This window comes from Triturus cristatus, chromosome 6, assembly GCF_964204655.1.
Source record: "Triturus cristatus chromosome 6, aTriCri1.1, whole genome shotgun sequence".
In the NCBI taxonomy this organism is placed as follows: domain Eukaryota; kingdom Metazoa; phylum Chordata; class Amphibia; order Caudata; family Salamandridae; genus Triturus; species Triturus cristatus.
Genome location: NC_140589.1, coordinates 1,255,972,890 through 1,255,990,211, shown reverse-complemented (window position 1 = coordinate 1,255,990,211; position 17,322 = coordinate 1,255,972,890). Strand labels below are relative to the sequence as shown.

Below are 17,322 nucleotides of genomic sequence, written 5' to 3'. Positions count from 1 at the left end.
CCACCCCCACTCACAGGGGACCTGTTGCCCATCACCCCTGCCACCCCCACTCATAGGGGACCTGTTGCCCTTCACCCCCACCCATAGGGAACCTGTTGCCCATCACCCCTGCCACCCCCACTCACAGGGGACCTGTTGCCCATCACCCCTGCCACCCCCACTCACAGGGCTTATGTTGCCCATCACCCCTGCCACCCACAGCCATAGGGGACCTGTTGCCCATCACCCCTGCCACCCCCACTCACAGGGCTTATGTTGCCCATCACCCCTGCCACCCCCACTCACAGGAGACCTGTTGCCCATCACCCCCTGCTACCCCCACCCATAGGGGACCTGTTGCCCATCACCCCCACTCATAGGGCTCATGTTGCCCATCACCCCTGCCACCCCCACCCATTGGGGACCTGTTGCCCATCACCCCTGCCACCCCCACTCACAGGGGACCTGTTGCCCATCACCCCTGCCACCCCCACTCATAGGGGACCTGTTGCCCTTCACCCCTGCCACCCCCACCCATAGGGAACCTGTTGCCCATCACCCCTGCCACCCCCACTCACAGGGGACCTGTTGCCAATCACCCCTGCCACCCCCACTCACAGGGCTTATGTTGCCCATCACCCCTGCCACCCACAGCCATAGGGGACCTGTTGCCCATCACCCCTGCCACCCCCACTCACAGGGCTTATGTTGCCCATCACCCCTGCCACCCCCACTCACAGGAGACCTGTTGCCCATCACCCCCTGCTACCCCCACCCATAGGGGACCTGTTGCCCATCACCCCCACTCATAGGGCTCATGTTGCCCATCACCCCTGCCACCCCCACCCATTGGGGACCTGTTGCCCATCACCCCTGCCACCCCCACTCATAGGACTCATGTTGCCCATCACCCCTGCCACCCCCACTCACAGGGCTTATGTTGCCCATCACCCCTGCCACCCCCACTCACAGGGCTTATGTTGCCCATCACCCCTGCCACCCACACCCATAGGATGGGTGATGCGCAACACATCCAGCATACACAAACATCAGGTATGTCCGCAAAATACATCTCCCATGACATCATGACAACAGTGTGTAGTCTGTGACAAATGCCCACAATAGTGATTATGGCTACGAGCATACAACGTAAGTAACAGCACATGTGTGACCAACACATGAGTGTGACATACACAAGGCAAGCATCACCATAGCACTGTGGCAATGTAAAAAGAACACCCCCCTCACTGTGTAGAGCAGAAGTTAAGTGGGGGCTCACAAAATGCAGCAGATGTGGAGCATTGTGGTGATGGGGACCAAACCCCCCTCATCACAGTGACCAAAAGGTAAGTGTCATCATGGTCAAAGCTGCAAATAACAAACAGCATGTATGATCCCTGCTCCCAACACATCAAACACTTTTGGGGCAAACTAGTGGTTGTGTCCCATACACACAGAGATGTGGTGAGGCTAACAGTGCAGTGAAAACATAACACTCTCGGCCATGTGCAGACAAGCACCACACATGGGGGCTGACAATGCACACAGCGTACAATGACAACAGCAGAAGTGAGCATCACCAAGCATGCACACATCTCGAAAATAGACACACCAATCGAACAACATGTGTAGACTGTAGGTGTCAGCTCACAAACTCACATTCCATGCCAGCAATGGCACCCAACAACCAGGATGAATGTGCACAATGATGTGAAATGACTCACAGGGAAGCATGCAAAATCACAGAAACAGCATCCCGACCAAGGCCCACAACAGCAATACCAATGCACTGGTGCAGATGCACAAATAGGCAAAGGCCCCCTGCCCGCCATTGGAAAGGCTGGCCTGCAGGTGAGGTAGAAATTAGGCTAATCACAGTTGCAAATATATTCAAAATCAACAAATTAATGTCTTGTACAGATGCACGTTGTTAATATGTGTACAGAAAGGTAAGTTGTAAATTAAGAGAAGAAATAATACACTGCCTGTTCAATATGTCAATATTTTTGTTTAAGGAAATAGAAGATTGGCGTAGCTCCATACTGCTAATGAGATTATATGATTGGATAGCTTTGTTTTAAGGCCAACTCCTAAAAATATCTGAATGTCTAAAGAGCCCACATTGAGACTGAATATGGGTAAGGTGGTAGATAACAACTTCATGGAATCCGCCCCTCCGGATTCTAAGTGGGTTGAGTTTTCCACACCAGGTTTTACCGGGTGTGGGGGAACCACATCCAATTTTTTGACCTGCAGTTGCTGCTGAAAGAAAAATAAATGTTGCAGCAAAACACATCTTCAGCAGCCAAGGCTTAATCCGCAATTCTTTGTTTTTTTTTGTTATATCCCCTTTCCACCCGCACTCTCCAACAGGATCGGTCATACATTTACCATCTCCTCCGAGCAGGTAAACATATGTAAAACCCCATGGAATTGCCAATTTATTGTGGTTTATGACTGGGGAAAGAAAACAAAACATATCAAGTTAGTCACACTGTAATTCCCCTATCCCATTACGTTTTACTCGTAAATGCACGGTACTGGTGCAAGATTATCAGATTGTAACTTTAAAATTGCTTGAGATTTTACTGTTAACTTAATCCCAGTCAACTTGTAATCAGAGACATTACGGGCAAAATGAAAAAGCTCAAGTAGGGTCGTCCAATGGCAAATCGTTCAGAACAGTTATATACTTGATTTCTCTTTCATCTGAAACACTTACCATTTTATCTAGATTTTCAATAGATCTATAGATCTCCCCTTGAGATTCATCAAAGTATGTGTAACGAAAACGTTGACCTTAAAAAAAAATTTAAAAAAGAAAAGTAAAACTGCTGTTAAGAACTAAAGTCGACACAAGCACCTTTTTTGTAGTACCACTGTAATCATGGTAATAATTAATAACATGTTGAAAATTTCAGTGAAAGTCAAATAAACACTATCATCAACAAATAACAATTCAGGGAAGAATGCGTGAAAAAAGCAGGAAGCGCGTGTTGCATCCTTCAATGTGTAAACACAGCACTTAACCGTAGTACTTTGTGCTCACCACTGAAATTGGGTGCATGTAGCCTTTTCATGGAGTAGGATACTTTTGTGGATCTTGGCCACATAGCGGTCAGAGATAGTTCAGGCTTGCAGTTTATATCATGGTGTGGCTGAGGGCAGTGTTTTGTGTCAGACAGTAGATGGGATCTGGTACGGAATGCTCGAAATGTGACTCAAAGATCCTCTTGAGCACGACATCCGTGTCGCACATCTCCTGACAAATGTTACATAGATCTTTAGCATGTTGCACCTCAGGGTGCTAGAATCTATCCAATTGTTAGATACAGCTAAGGTGATGCTCATTGTAACACAAGAAGCAACTGCCATTGAAATACTAACAATTGATTGGAGCATATTATAAAAGTGGGAAACAGCCCTTTGTACATGAAACACAGTGAGGAGAAGGCCGATACACTCTCTCAGTTAATTCATGCAGTAGGTCATGAATGTGTCACTCGCCTTTTGTAGGCGCAGTGTCGCCGAATTTAAACAACCATTGAAACCCTTCCAGGCCGCCAAGCAAGCCAAAGTACAAAGTAGGTTTCTCTTCAATGTTTCTTCTTTTCTTCTCCACTTATTCAACCCACTAGGTTGGATTCACTAGCTTTGAGACGTTCTTGGCACCATCTTGTTTGCACTCATCATTTTGAACCGTAATTGAGCACTATATCATGCCTGGTTCATTCCAAAGAAAGAATCAGACATGAGACCTAATAACTGAAATGTCCGATTTGTTTTTACCACTAACAGGGGAATGTGAATATTCTGGAAATGACATTGTGTAGCTACTAACGCCCCCACATTAGTTATAAAATCTTCTGGTTGACAAATCGGCAGAGAGGCTCAACTTTTTGTAAAGAAGTTTAAACCCGTTGTCTATTACCAATACCTCTAATGATAAACGTTTGGCTCAGAAACACTGTGTAGCACTTTTCATCCTCCAGTTTCCTGCTCCTGGGTAACTTTAGCCTTTGGGAGGATGAGACTAATAACATGTATGCCACCAACACGTTGAAGGCCTGCTCTGCTATTAATCTCAACCAAGTGGTCCCTGGCCACACTCATATGGATGGCTACAATCTTCTTATTTTTTACTTCAGGAAATAATATTGACCTTGAACCAGGTATGCTTCCTCCCGAAAACATGCCTGTCTTATTTTTTTACTGAGCAAAACCAAAGGGGATGATGGACGGAGTGTTGAACATTGCAAGCACTCACCCCCAATCAACTGATCTGGGTTTAATCCATCATCATTCTTTAGCTCACTCCGCCACCCCAGTTCAGACATGGCCATATGCAAATCAGTGTGACCCTGTGCCTCCTGGGAACAGTCCAGCCCGAACTGCCAAGCCACGTCTTCCCTGAACCGGAAACAAGCATCCTAGGACTAGGGACTGTTCCCATGAGGCACAGTGTCAAGACTGATTTGCATATGGCTGGGTTCAAACTGGAAATGCATGGTGAGCAAAAAAACAATGAATTTAGGCCCGGATCTCTGTACTGGGGTGAATCTATGACATTGTTCTGCATTCTGTCCATCAACTGATGTTTTTGCATTTGTCACCCCGAGTGGGACGGGTATGCCCAGACGTGGGTCCCGTGCTCTCCATGCCACTGGAATCAAGCTATCCTGGCTGAAGAGGGATGAAACCCGGAAACCGGCCCTAGGATGCTTGTTTCCAATCCAGGGAGGACCTGGCTTGGCAGTTCGGGCTGGACTGTTCCCATGAGGCACAGGGTCAAGACTGATTTGCACATGGCTGGGTTCAAACTGGAAATGCATGGTGAGCAAAAAACCGATAGATTTAGGCCCAGATCTCTGTACTGGGGTGAATGTAGGATATTGTTCTGCATTCTGTCCATCAACTGTTGTTTTTGTTGTTCTTTTTGTACTGGTCCTGACTCGTTCCATTCCGCGTTCTCCCTCAACACTGAGTGTCCTCAATAAATTGTGATCACCTGTTTTCGACCTTAATTAATGGGCTCCCCGTTCTTGGAAATGATGAGGACTCTAATAATCAGATACTCAATACATGGATTATGTAATGTACAAAAATTACCATTCGCAAAAAGTGGTAGCAAATTAAACACTGACTTTTGCTAATTAAAAGGAATTTTGCTGCTGTCCAATGCACTTATATGGCCATTCAAAATATTCAAGTAAATCGTAGTGGGTCACAATCCTACCTAGCTCATCAATATTCATTTTGTAGGTCATAAATTGACAACAAGTGGATACTATCACAGGGAAGGAGTCAGCAGACCACCATGACTGTGATAGTATTTTAAATAAAGTGAGCTTTTGTTTTTTAACTGGATCCCAATTTTTCTTGACAGAAACAAGGCTGCATTTAAGAAACAAAAAATCTGTTTGAGAGTTGGCATTTTTCCTGTGAACCACTGCCTACTCACCACATTTTTTTGTTTTTATTCAGGAAGGGAAGTGAATGCATTAGCACCTCCTTTAAAGTACTGGTAAAATGTAAATGTTTTGCGACCGGATTTTGATTGCAAAACATTGATACATAGCTTATCAAGTCACTATTTAGTCTACCCCCCCCCCCCCCCTTCAAAATAGAGATTTGTTGTGGGTTTCTTAACCGCTTTTGCAATTTGGTAATGTGATACCAAATCAGAAAATGGGTTAGGTACATAAAATGGCATTCTGCAGTCAAACTCTTATTTTGTGATTCACATGCTTTGGAACCCTTGGTTTCTAGGGAAAAGATATCCTGCAAAAGGGCAGAAATAGCCTGGTGCAAGTTATATGTTGAGTCTGCAAGCAATCCTTACAACTTAGTTCTCAAAGCACACAAAGCTATAAAAGAACCCACTTGAAACAGTATTGTTTGCTTCATTAAATCGGTCAATAACCCCACTACTGGGGTCTACAGAATAGTTTATTCATTTCCAGCGGTACTTTAGCTACACTCTGGTTACCATTCGCATTCCAATAAGTTCTCAGACTGCTTCAGTTCAGCTCCTCCTTTAATATTAAAGATATCCAATGCCCTTCAAGTAATCCTACTTTGGCTGAATTCTCAGCTTTTTTGCACACTTTAACTTAGGTCAAACATCCTGACATTAGCTCTGGTCTGGATTCCTTTTCAGTTAAATAATCAGAATGGCAGTCCCAGCCATATATCCTGTTCTGACTGGACTACTTAACTACTTTGCAATTGTATCTTCATTTGGAAACAGGCCATTTCCTTTCGCTCCTGAAAAAACCCAGAACAGACCCAGCATCACATGCAATGGCCATTCTACGTTTTTCCTCTCTTAAGCCTGGTAAGATCCTGGAGTGCACTGTAGAGACAAAGCTCTCTCTGATTATAGAGCTGAATTTGTTGCTCAACCCACTTCAAGTGGGGTTTTTAGTTGGCTACAGAAGATCTGCAGATAACTTTATATGGAGTGCAAATGCAGCTCATCTTGTTTTTTCTCTCTGCTGCCTTTGATACAATCACCCCCCAATTTGTCTGCCCTGTTTATTAGAGGTTGAATATTTTTCTTTCTAGCCGCATTCAGGCTATTGCCACATTACATTTTCAGTTGGCGTTTAAGCCACTCCTTTGAGGGGTGCAACCTATGCCTTCCATCTACGATCCTGGATGCATTCTTTTGGTTTTATTTTAGTTCTCTATATCCTGAAATTCTGCCCTTGATCGGACTACACATACATCTGCCACCCAAGACATGCTTTAAGACTGCCTCACGGAACCTGCAAAACAGATAAACTTAAATTCTGTTTAGTACAACATTGACAAGACCTAAGCCCTTTTCTTGCATGGTTGCTCATTCTGATGCTTGGTGACCCATCAAGGTCCTAACCAATGATTCACTTGCCTATAGACAAATTCTTGGCACACATACTTTTGCCAGTCTCTCCTTCAAGCCACAGAATGGAAAACTGGTCCCAGCTTGCTTCCTTTATCTATTCTCGTGATGATTTTATCACTACTCCGCTCAAACTGGTCACCCAAGTGGTGGTGTGATCTGACCTGCACTATGGCAATTCGGTGTACTCTCTCTCTCTCTCTTCGATTAACTGTAAATTATTGATGACGCAGTTGCCAGACTCCATATCACCCTGTCCACACCCCAGCAATGGATTGGGGTGTGGCACAAGTAATTGCCAATGGTTGAGATTAATTAAATCTGTCATTTTTTTCTTCTATTCTTCAACGTGAGAAATGGAACAGTTTTCAGAATGAAGGTTTAATGACATGACACCCTCATAAAATCAAAGTTTTCTTAAACCTTCCAAAAGAGTAATGATCTGAAAAATGCCAACATTGCCCATTACCATTTCTTCATTATCTGAGTGTCGCTGAAGGTCTAGCTGTAGGATTAGTAGAAGTGGCTAAGCCTGACAACTTTTCAGAATAATGTGTTAAAACTGCAAGCCAAAATAAAATCAGGGCACTTACCCCAATGGCAGAAATCGGAAGAAACCACAAAGAGGTTACTGGGATCTGCTAGGTATTTACTGAAGAGTTTTCCAAATTCCTGTTCCTTTGACTCACTCAATGCTCCAACTAGCACCGGAACAATTGTAAACTCATCCTTATGGCTTTAAGGGGAGAAAGAAAACAGGTCATATAGTCAAAGTACAAATGACAATGTCCTCTAACAGTTATAATTTAAGATAACACAAGTACGGCAAGGTTGCAAGTTTTGGTGCACAATAAATTATTAAGATACATTGAATTCCTCAGTTTAAAGCAACCTTAGGTCCAACTTTTGTTTTCTTGGCTTCACTGGAGGTCACCCGCTCTTACGTTCTGTAGAAAGCATGGTACACTGAGCAGGGAAATACCATATTTTTGAGGTAGAACTTCCAGCTATAAAATGGGATGGCACGTCCTTGTAGATGCCACCATTATCAACAATACCTTATTTTACGTACTGCATGATATGGACTATGAAGAGGGAAGAGGTGATATAAGGCCACTGCATGGTGCAATTGCACATCAACATAAAAACAATTTAGATTATAAAACAATTTACTTATCTGTCTGTAGCCTGAAGTTATTTGATTTTCAGATGATGTTAATCATTCTGCCTTGTGGTAGTCCTAGCCCCTTGATATACCTCTGTAAACAAATTGTTGTCCAGAATTTTTAATTGTTGATGTGTGCTTTTGTATCATTAGAGAAGTAATTTAACTTGGGTAAACCTTGCTATTTTGGGCCGAATTTTTTGGGATAACATTTTTAAAAATGGCGGATGTGTTGCAGTGATGTTATATGTCAGGAACCATGAGACGCATTTACTTCATTTTGGTGTTAAAACAGATTTGGTGGTCAAGTAGTCTAATAAAGACAGAAAATGACTCCTCAGAGCAACCCTCCTGCCATTTTCCAAAATGGTGGCTCTATAAGGAGGTGTTTTAGCCATCATTTTGTCAATTCATTTTACTATTGTTTTTGTTTCAGGTTTTCCATTGATTCAAATTCGTAAACATGAGAAAAGCAGGTGGTATCAGAGGATCTTTACCTCCTGACAGTGTTGCCAACTACAAATTATGAGGACTCCTTCAACAAAGAAAAATGTGTCCCATATGCCAAACTAATCCATAAGAAAAGCTAACATCAACTGTGGATGGACAGAAGAAAGTTTGAGATGCTGCAGAAATACGGCAAGACGAAGTTCACAAAAGACAAACTGATGGGTGAAGAGAATCCAATATTTTATCATTGTAACAAGTGGAAAAGAAATTGTCAAAAAATAGCAGAAACCAGTGAACAACAACAAGAATCCGAGTCTTCTGAGAAGGTGACGACAACCAAACCCAATGGCCATCCACTTAGAAGATCAATGGCTACACCTCGTCCACCTCCAACAACTGACAAGAAAGCAGAGGATCTTCAGTGTGTGATCTGTGGTTCAGCCAGAACAAGGGCCACAGGGATTAAAGAAAAAACAGAGTATGCGAGTCTCAAAGGGCAAACATGTTTTTATCTGCATCTAGTTTCTGACATAAAATTTTCAGCCGAGTAGCTGATCTAAACCATGAGGTGAATGTATTTGCAGCGGATCTGTATGCCCACCTGAACTGCATGCGTGCATACATTCAAATACATTCAAAAGATATAATGCAAAGCCAGGCAATGTTCATTACACTCAGTTCAAAATCAAAAAAGCAAGTTTGCATTGTTTGTCAAAGAATGAGAAGAAAAATAACAACTTTGCAAGTCCTGGGGAAACGTTTCACACACGATGGCTAAAGTTAAAAGCTTGGTACACGCAGGTTGGGAAGGTGACTGGGAGCTACATGTGAAGACTTTGGAGTCACTGATTACTGCGTTTCGTGAACTCAATTGAATAAAATACCCGAGATATGGGTCCTGGTATTTGGAAAGAGTTAAGAAGCCAGAGGTGAAAAAACCACACCTCTACAGAAAATTCATCCAAAGCATTTTGTGGTGAGACAGAGAGAAGTTTAAATGCTGTGGCTCCAGATATGAAGAAATCACAGAAAAGCTCAAAGGGAATTGTTGGTCTGACATGTAACAGTGAATAGGTTTCCCAAAGGCAGCTAGTTTACCATAAAGTCCTTTCTATTCGCAATGTTTTCAGAGAAATGACAAATTCAAAATCAATGGACCATTGTGAAACTGTTCCTCACCACAAATTTGTGGGAAAGAGAGGGGAACATTTTAATAAACATGTGGACAGCCTTCTTCATTTCATGTAGCAGCAAGTAAACACCTTTGAAATGACTGAGCCTGTGCGACTACACAACTTCCTGACCAAATAAAGAAACGTCGACGTCTAGGAACATGGATTGAAACTATACGCCGAAGTAAAGAGATTTGCACTGAAAGAGAAAAAACTGTTTGACATCATCACTTAAGCTAAACTTCCATGTTTTATTTGCCATATTAAGAGTTGCGTCTAACCAGCCACTACAAAACAGGTGACAAAAAAACAAAACTTGCATAAGCACATAGAGATAGATGTAGAAAAAGAAAAAGGTACATTTATCAAGGACATTATATTGCATGATCCTCTTCCAACAAACGCATTTTTTGATGGAGATGCTGCAACCAAAAAAATGAAGCACAAACTCGTACAAGAGCTAAAAAAAAAACTTTACTTTGAAGAATTTCAATTCGAAAAGGTGTCCTCATTTAAAGCCGCTGTTGTTGTGGACTATATGTCACAACTGTGAATGATCAAGATTTAATTCATGCAGAGAGGTCGTTCAGACTGTTCTACAGATATCAAAGTCAGAGTGCACCTTGCAGGAACAACACATTGTCTTTGACAGCTATCTTGAACTATCTGTCACAGAATGAGCGAGAATCAGACAAATGTCTACAGGTGGAACAACTGACATTGCCTGCTTCAAAAAGTTGACAACTATACCTGTGCAAGTTGATAAATTCTGGTCATCAACATCGAACAAGATGAACTTGGAGAAGTTAACTCATCAAAACATTGCTGATGCTTCAGGGAACACTCAATTTCCAATTACTGCAAGTGGAATGATTGTCAATGAGGAGTTGGTGCCTGCAGAGATATATTCAAAAGGTACCAGCCATATTGTTCAAGAACTTAATAGCAAATTGGAGGAAGCCGACCTTCGTATTGTGCCACATGATGAGTGGGCTGCTCGAAATGGTTCCAATCAAGTCACTGCACTGTCAAATGAAACAGATGTTATTGTGTTGCTTAGATTTGTAACAATGCTCATAAATCAAGGATTGACAGAGTTATGAGTAAGTTATGGAACAGATGACAAAAGACACTTAATCCCGCATCATATTCTGTGCAAGAAACTTGACCCAGAGATGCCCAGTGTTCTTATCAAGACACATATTCTTACGGGTGATGATACAATGAGCAAAACTTGAAACAAAGCTTGGAGCTTTAACTGATGAACCTGTGAAAGTTTCTAAAAGGATTTGCTGAGACAGCAGAAGAATGTGAATTTAAAGTTGTAGAAAAAGACTGTGTGGAAAACGAGTTCGGACTGTCACACATTTGACGATCTTCGGTATTGTGAGTTCAAGAGATAAGTCCCGCTAAGTGACCTTCCACCGATGTCATATCCTTTGTGTGGACACTTGAAAGAGCATTCTACTTGATCAGATGTGTTAATGTTTTGGACCATGTATATATAGAGAAAGATGTGTGAATTTGGTTGGGAAGATATTGATGTGGTGCTTAAACTTATGAAATTACTAAAGCCTCCACCCACAGAAATAACACGTATATGTACTTACAAAACATGTGCTACAAGAGGATGTCCATGTTAATATGCTCTCCTCAAATGTTCAACATATTGCAAATATACGAGTAATTGCCCAAACAAATAAATAATGGGAACTAGGAAAATGTGTCTAAAACAGAAGTGATAAACATTGTTTTTATATTCAGAAACATTGTTTGGTGTATACATAAAAGAATTAAAAACCCTTATTCTTTGTTTCATTTCTAAATATGTCTCTTCTTCCTCTATTATAGTTGCCATTTTGGAAAATGGCAGACGGATTGCTCTGAAGAGTTAAGTCCTGTCTCTAAAAGACTACCTGCACCCCAAAACCTATGTTTTGATACCAAACTAAAGTGAGTAGGTCTCATGGTTCCTGAACTATTACATTATCAGAGCAACACATCTGCCATTTTAAAAAAGGTCGTCCAGAAAAATTCGGCCCAGATCAGCGATGTCTACCCAAGCTAAATGACTTCTCTAATGATTCAAAAACATAAATCAAAAATGAAAATCTTTGGACAACTATTTTTTTACAGAGGTTTATCAGGGGGCCAAGATTAGTGGTTCCGTCCTGTAATTCTCCTTTAAAAAACAAAGATTTAAATTTTAGGCAATGGCCAAATGTGGGGTCAGCATGGCTCATGAAGATGTTGACAGCAAGTCAAAAATGCCCTACAATGTGACAACCATTTTCTGATTCCATTTGCCCTCGATAGTAATTTGTGAGGCATATGTACCAACATTCATTATATAAAACATACATTTTCTGATTATGATTTGAACTATAAGGTAAACAGCGGTTCCGTTGGGTGAAAGAATTTCTTTACGCATTAAGCATATTCACACGTTATTTAGATAATATGCAATGTTATGCTGTAAACAACACACCAAACAGTTCATATGTAATTCCAATTCTTTATATATAAATTACGTCATTCATATATATATGCATCTATATCTTGTGAGAGGCCGTCAGCCAACAGTGTAATGATAAAAAGTGACAGTGAAAAAATAAGTGCTCAGTGACAATGTGCGTGATATGTACAATAGTTTTGAAATCTAGAGAATTTGAACATGGCCAGCAGGATTGAATATTTATAGTAAAGCTGCGTGATGGAGAATTCCTTTTAACGCAGGTTCTATGTACTGGTCCAAATATAAGTCGACGTTTCAACCCTTGTGCTGCACTAATGTAAGGTCAGTACGGGTCTTCATCAGGACATAAGGCAAGCAGTGACGGCCTGTAAGTAAGGAGAAGACGAACAGAAAAGGACCTGTAGGCTTAAGGTGGCGGGCCACTCACCTTATTGTGATTGGAATTCACATGTTATCACGGCCCTTCGGAGTGATAGCCCTCCGGCGAGATTCTCTGGAAGGGCTTCAATTGGATAATTACGTTGCAGGGGGCCTATAAATAATTCATGTGGCAATTAATGTCAAGCTAAGGTGCTTTAGATGAAAGTGTATAGAAGAGCATCCGCTGCATTGGGACTAAATAGCAACGAGTGCGGGCTCACCTCTTTAGGTATGCAATGCCGTCTCTATTCTTGGCGCTTCTCAATAGCTCATGCGGGCGGCAGGCAAAGATTTCTCTGCTCGTCAAACCGAAGTTAACTGTAGAGAATCATATGTGATTTAGAAGATGGAGGGCAAAATTAAAATTAACTAAAGGATCAGGGGCGCTTAATAAGTGTGCACCAGTTACCTCACTAGGACGGCAGGCAAAGAGTCCGGGCTCGTCTGTGGCATACGGCAGCAGTGCTCTGTGTGAGTCAGCACGAGTAGAAAAAGACAGCATGCGCGTGTACGCTGTACGTTGCCGGTAACCTAGCAAAGGGCAATTTTGACGCCAAACTACGTGGAGTTTCGTCACGTGTTGACATAGTAACAATGTAAACCATGGGAATAAGGCGCAGTGCGAGTCATGTACTACTGTCACAGTTAGTGTCAGGTAAAAATGCTGTATGCGAGGCAGAATAACAATTAATTCTGTGTTCGAGATAGGATACAGTCGAGTTTCGTCACGCGTTGCCATAGGCGTGGTGCGAGTCATGAGCTGCTGTATGCAAGGGAACAGTCAAGTGTCCAGTAAAAATACTGTGTGCGAGTAAAGATAACACAAATAAGGATGTATTCGAGAACATTCATGTAGTATGTGTTATGTAGACATATTGTTGTGAGAATCAAAGACAAAACATAATACGGCCATACATGTTAGGTAATTGAACATCCGCGGTAAATTGAAGTAAACAATATAACTGAAATGGCATGCACTCATTGTCTCAAGCAATTCAAATTACCTAGCCAAATTGTGCAGTTACATAATGATTACAGCAAATGAAGTTCAGAGATTAAAAGATTAAAACGGCCATACATTTAAGCTAATAGAGCATCCAGGACAGATTGAAGTAATTAGCATGCAACCAAATAGGAAACCTATGTGCGGAAGGTCTTGGAAATTTCAGAATGCAACATGGTCCAAATGTCATGGGGCCCTGCATGTAAAATTGAAGGGGCATCCGGGGCAGATTAGAGTAAACCCATTTGCTTCGAGATCTCCTCCATCTCGTTCAGCCCATTGTGGACTTTCCCTCAGTGATTCCCGTCACGCGCTTCACTTCTCTAATCTGAGCATGCGCGTAACTCCATCATTTTGGGACCAGGCACTCGCGCTTCAGGACACAGAAAGGAGTGCTCCGGGTTTATCGTCATCTCAGCCTACCGCTCCACACTGAGCATGTGCACAGTACGGCCATGGATGAATCAGGCTTCCCCTCCAGGGACACAGGAAACCACGCACCTGATTTCACCTAGCACCACTTAAAACCAATTTACTTAAGTGAGCTGACTATAAAAGCACAACGGCTCTCCACTCAGTCCTACACCGGGGAGGAACGGGAGCAGTCGCCTAGGATCCACGCAGGAAACTTGCCTTGAGGCAGTAAGGGTGTGAATGAGAATGGATTGAATGAAAGTATTTTGGGGCAATTAGTCCACCATAAGCACAATTGAGGATGAATGCTCTGTGTGTTTGTACTTGAAAAACCATAATTCTCATGCCAGCTGTGATCTATGTTTTTTTCCCCACAGGTTCTGACAAACCGGGTTTTCCCCTCCCCTCCTCCCATGGGGCCAGTAGCTTTGGTTTTTAGGGTAAGAACAGTGAGACACGTGCTCTCACCTTTGCATCCCTATCATGTACACAAATTGAGTGGCACATGTCACATGAGTAGTCACTCACACAGAAACTGGATCAGTGCATGTATTGAGATCAGTTATTCGCCACTACTACGGTCTGTTATATATATTTTTATTCTCTCCCTACATTTTCTTTTACAGGCTTGAATCTAGGAGCCATCCAATTGTGGAGTGTGACACTGATCACGCCCACACAGTGGTACACTCTTGCCCCTTTTGGTAAGAACGGAGCCCCCATTTACATATTTAGGTCCTGATGAATGCCCTGGACCCTCCTGGGCCAAGACGCCAGAAACATGTCGACCTCTAAACACAACGGTTAGGGGACACTAATTCCCCCACACACTGTCACCTGCTTTTAAAACATCATATAGTTACCTCTCACATTAAAAAAACACAATGAGGATAACTATAATGATTTTTAATCTCACACACTTATACACGGGCCCCCACTTAGTTTAGAAGTGCATCCTTGTCGTCAGGTGTATGCCCGCCCTCTATCAAACCAAGGTTTTAGAGGGCGAGGACTGGTCAATGATGAAGCATGACACCAGGTGGTGTGTGAGACCAGTCCGTTACTTTTTGTGAGATGTCCTGACTCACAATACAACTCAAACCTTATAGTGGTTATCACTTTAGGAGCAGCTCTTTTGTGGTTAAACATTCATAGTTGGAGGCTGCTAGCTCCTAAAACCCCGCGTCTCTTGTTCCCTCCTCCACACAGTGTGGAGCTCATGTGTTTTTGACTTCAGTTTTAAGCCCTTAAGTGCCTAGGGCAGAGTGTCAATCAGTGACACCGTGTCACAGAGCAGGGTGGGGTCAGCAGTTATATTGACGCCATCCCACCCTCTGACGAGTGAGGTACTCCTGCCTTCCTTCATTGGCTGACCTAAGGTCAGCCAGTGAGGGAAGGCAGCAGTCCCAACCCTCCTGCGACCTCCGAGGCTTCCCTCCCGGAAAGCGGTAGTGAAGGTAACTTATGTTTTTTGATATTTGGTGCATGCATGCGTATATGTTCAAATTATGAATGTATGTATGATGTGTATTTTATGAGTGAGCGTTGTGAATGGGTGCGTGTGCTAGTGTGCTTGAATGCATGGGTGTGAGTTAGTGTGTGTGGCCAATCAATATAGTGGTCATGATGCAAGGGATATGGGATGCTGAAGATGCTGAGCTGGTAGATGGGGGTATTCCTGAGGCCACCCTTCGGTCCACCAACCAGGTCGGTCGACTTTGGCCATAGAGGTCGAAGCACATGTGAAGCCCCACCAATATCCAGTTGCCACTGATCTAACTGCCTCCAGTCACAGAGAAACTATCAGTTCCCTTTATTTGCGGCTCATGTCGGTCTTGGGTGACCAAACCGCACTTTGACGTTTCTCAGAGTTCCAGCAGTCTCAAATGCAACTTTTAAGTGTTGGGGCTCAGTCTCCTGTGTTGTTCTTCAGCGGACAGCAGCGACTAAGCGTTTGTTGCTACCAACTCGCTAAGTTGGCCTCTTCAGCTTTCTCTTCGGCATTTGTTGGACTGGTGCTGTAACAGAAAGTCAGACATCTGATTCTTGGAATTCACCTCTTCGGTTTGGAGGTCAGGAGACTACTTTCCCTTGAGTAGGGACAGACACGGTCATCTCTTTGCTAGTTCAGGAGCAGCAGGTGCAGTCCAGTCAATGGTGCAGTCTCTCTTTACCAGATCCAGGGAACAGCAGGGCAGTTCTTCTTTGGTCCTCTCTTCTGTCCAGTCGTGATCTGAGTTCAGGGTGCCAGGGGTGTCCCTTTTATGCCCACAACTTGCCCTCAGGGGATTTGGTGAGTACTACCCAATAGGTCCCTCCCACCGGATGACTACTTCCTGCAATGTTTATTTCAACAAACAAAAGACCTTGCATGTGACACATTCAGTAATTACTCTATATGCATGACCAAAAAATTAATTAGTTGATCATATTAATTTTTCAATGCATAAGATTCAGAAATTCATCAAGCGATACAAATACATGTAAGAGTGCATGCTACATACACAGAGAACATTCAAAAATCAAGTAGCAGGTGGCGATGGTGGACATTAATACAACTTTGATCAACTATTTAATTTTTTGGTCATGCTTATAAAATGGAATTACTGAATGTGTCACATGCGAGGTCTTTTGTTTTCGAAATATGATTGCAGTGGTCCAACTTCCTAGGTTATATGGACCCCCCCCCTCCCCCCCCCCGGCCCAGTTTTCCCTCTTGGTATTAAGTATATTTCCTCCAATGTGTGGCATCTAGCTATCCCACAGTGCAATATTCGGTCCTCTCCCAAAATGGCAGAATCCTTCTCTCGGTGTGTGTAAGTTGGCAGCCAAACCTAGAGCTATGGCTGTCTGAAGGCTACACGCCCACTGGAAAACTGGTATGACCACCGTATCCCCCTTTCTGTCCCCGACACCAACCTGTCTATCAGAGCAAAAAGAGCAGACCCTCATGTGTGTGTCCACCTTAGCCCTTCATAGGCAGTTTCCGTTTTGAAGCTTGCCTTTGGGGCTCTCTCCCCGTTTGGCGTCCTGCAAGGGAGAGGTACTACCTCTCCCAATGGCAGGCCTCTATTGTGTCCCTTCCTGGGTGTCATTCACACCTCTCCGCAGGAGTGCAGAAGGTTGACTCATTGCTAGCATCTGTAAATGACCACTAGAAAACTAAGGCAACAGAGTGGCAACTTTCCAAAGTTGCCCTACATGGATTTTATGTTTTTCCAATTTCAACCCAGCCGGCACAGCATGCTTCAAATTCTGTTTCTCCCCCTCACTATTTTTCTAAGATGAAACATCTATAAGTGTTTTTGAGACAAAACTTCAGACTTAACAATCTTTGCTCAAGGAAATGTTTTTTCA

General features: G+C 43.0%; 1 protein-coding gene across 3 annotated transcripts in view; it reads right to left on the bottom strand.

Annotated features, from left to right (window-relative positions):
• Positions 1–17,322, bottom strand: part of MEMO1 (mediator of cell motility 1) — a 274,285-nt gene that overhangs the window by 106,031 nt on the left and 150,932 nt on the right. For all 3 annotated transcript variants that reach the window (XM_085612203.1, XM_085612205.1, XM_085612204.1), the window contains 2 exons: positions 7,459–7,601; positions 2,702–2,778 (listed from right to left, as the gene is read on the bottom strand). In XM_085612203.1, the coding sequence (XP_085468329.1) occupies positions 2,702–2,778; positions 7,459–7,601 (220 nt within the window). The remainder of the gene's footprint in view (positions 1–2,701; positions 2,779–7,458; positions 7,602–17,322) is intronic.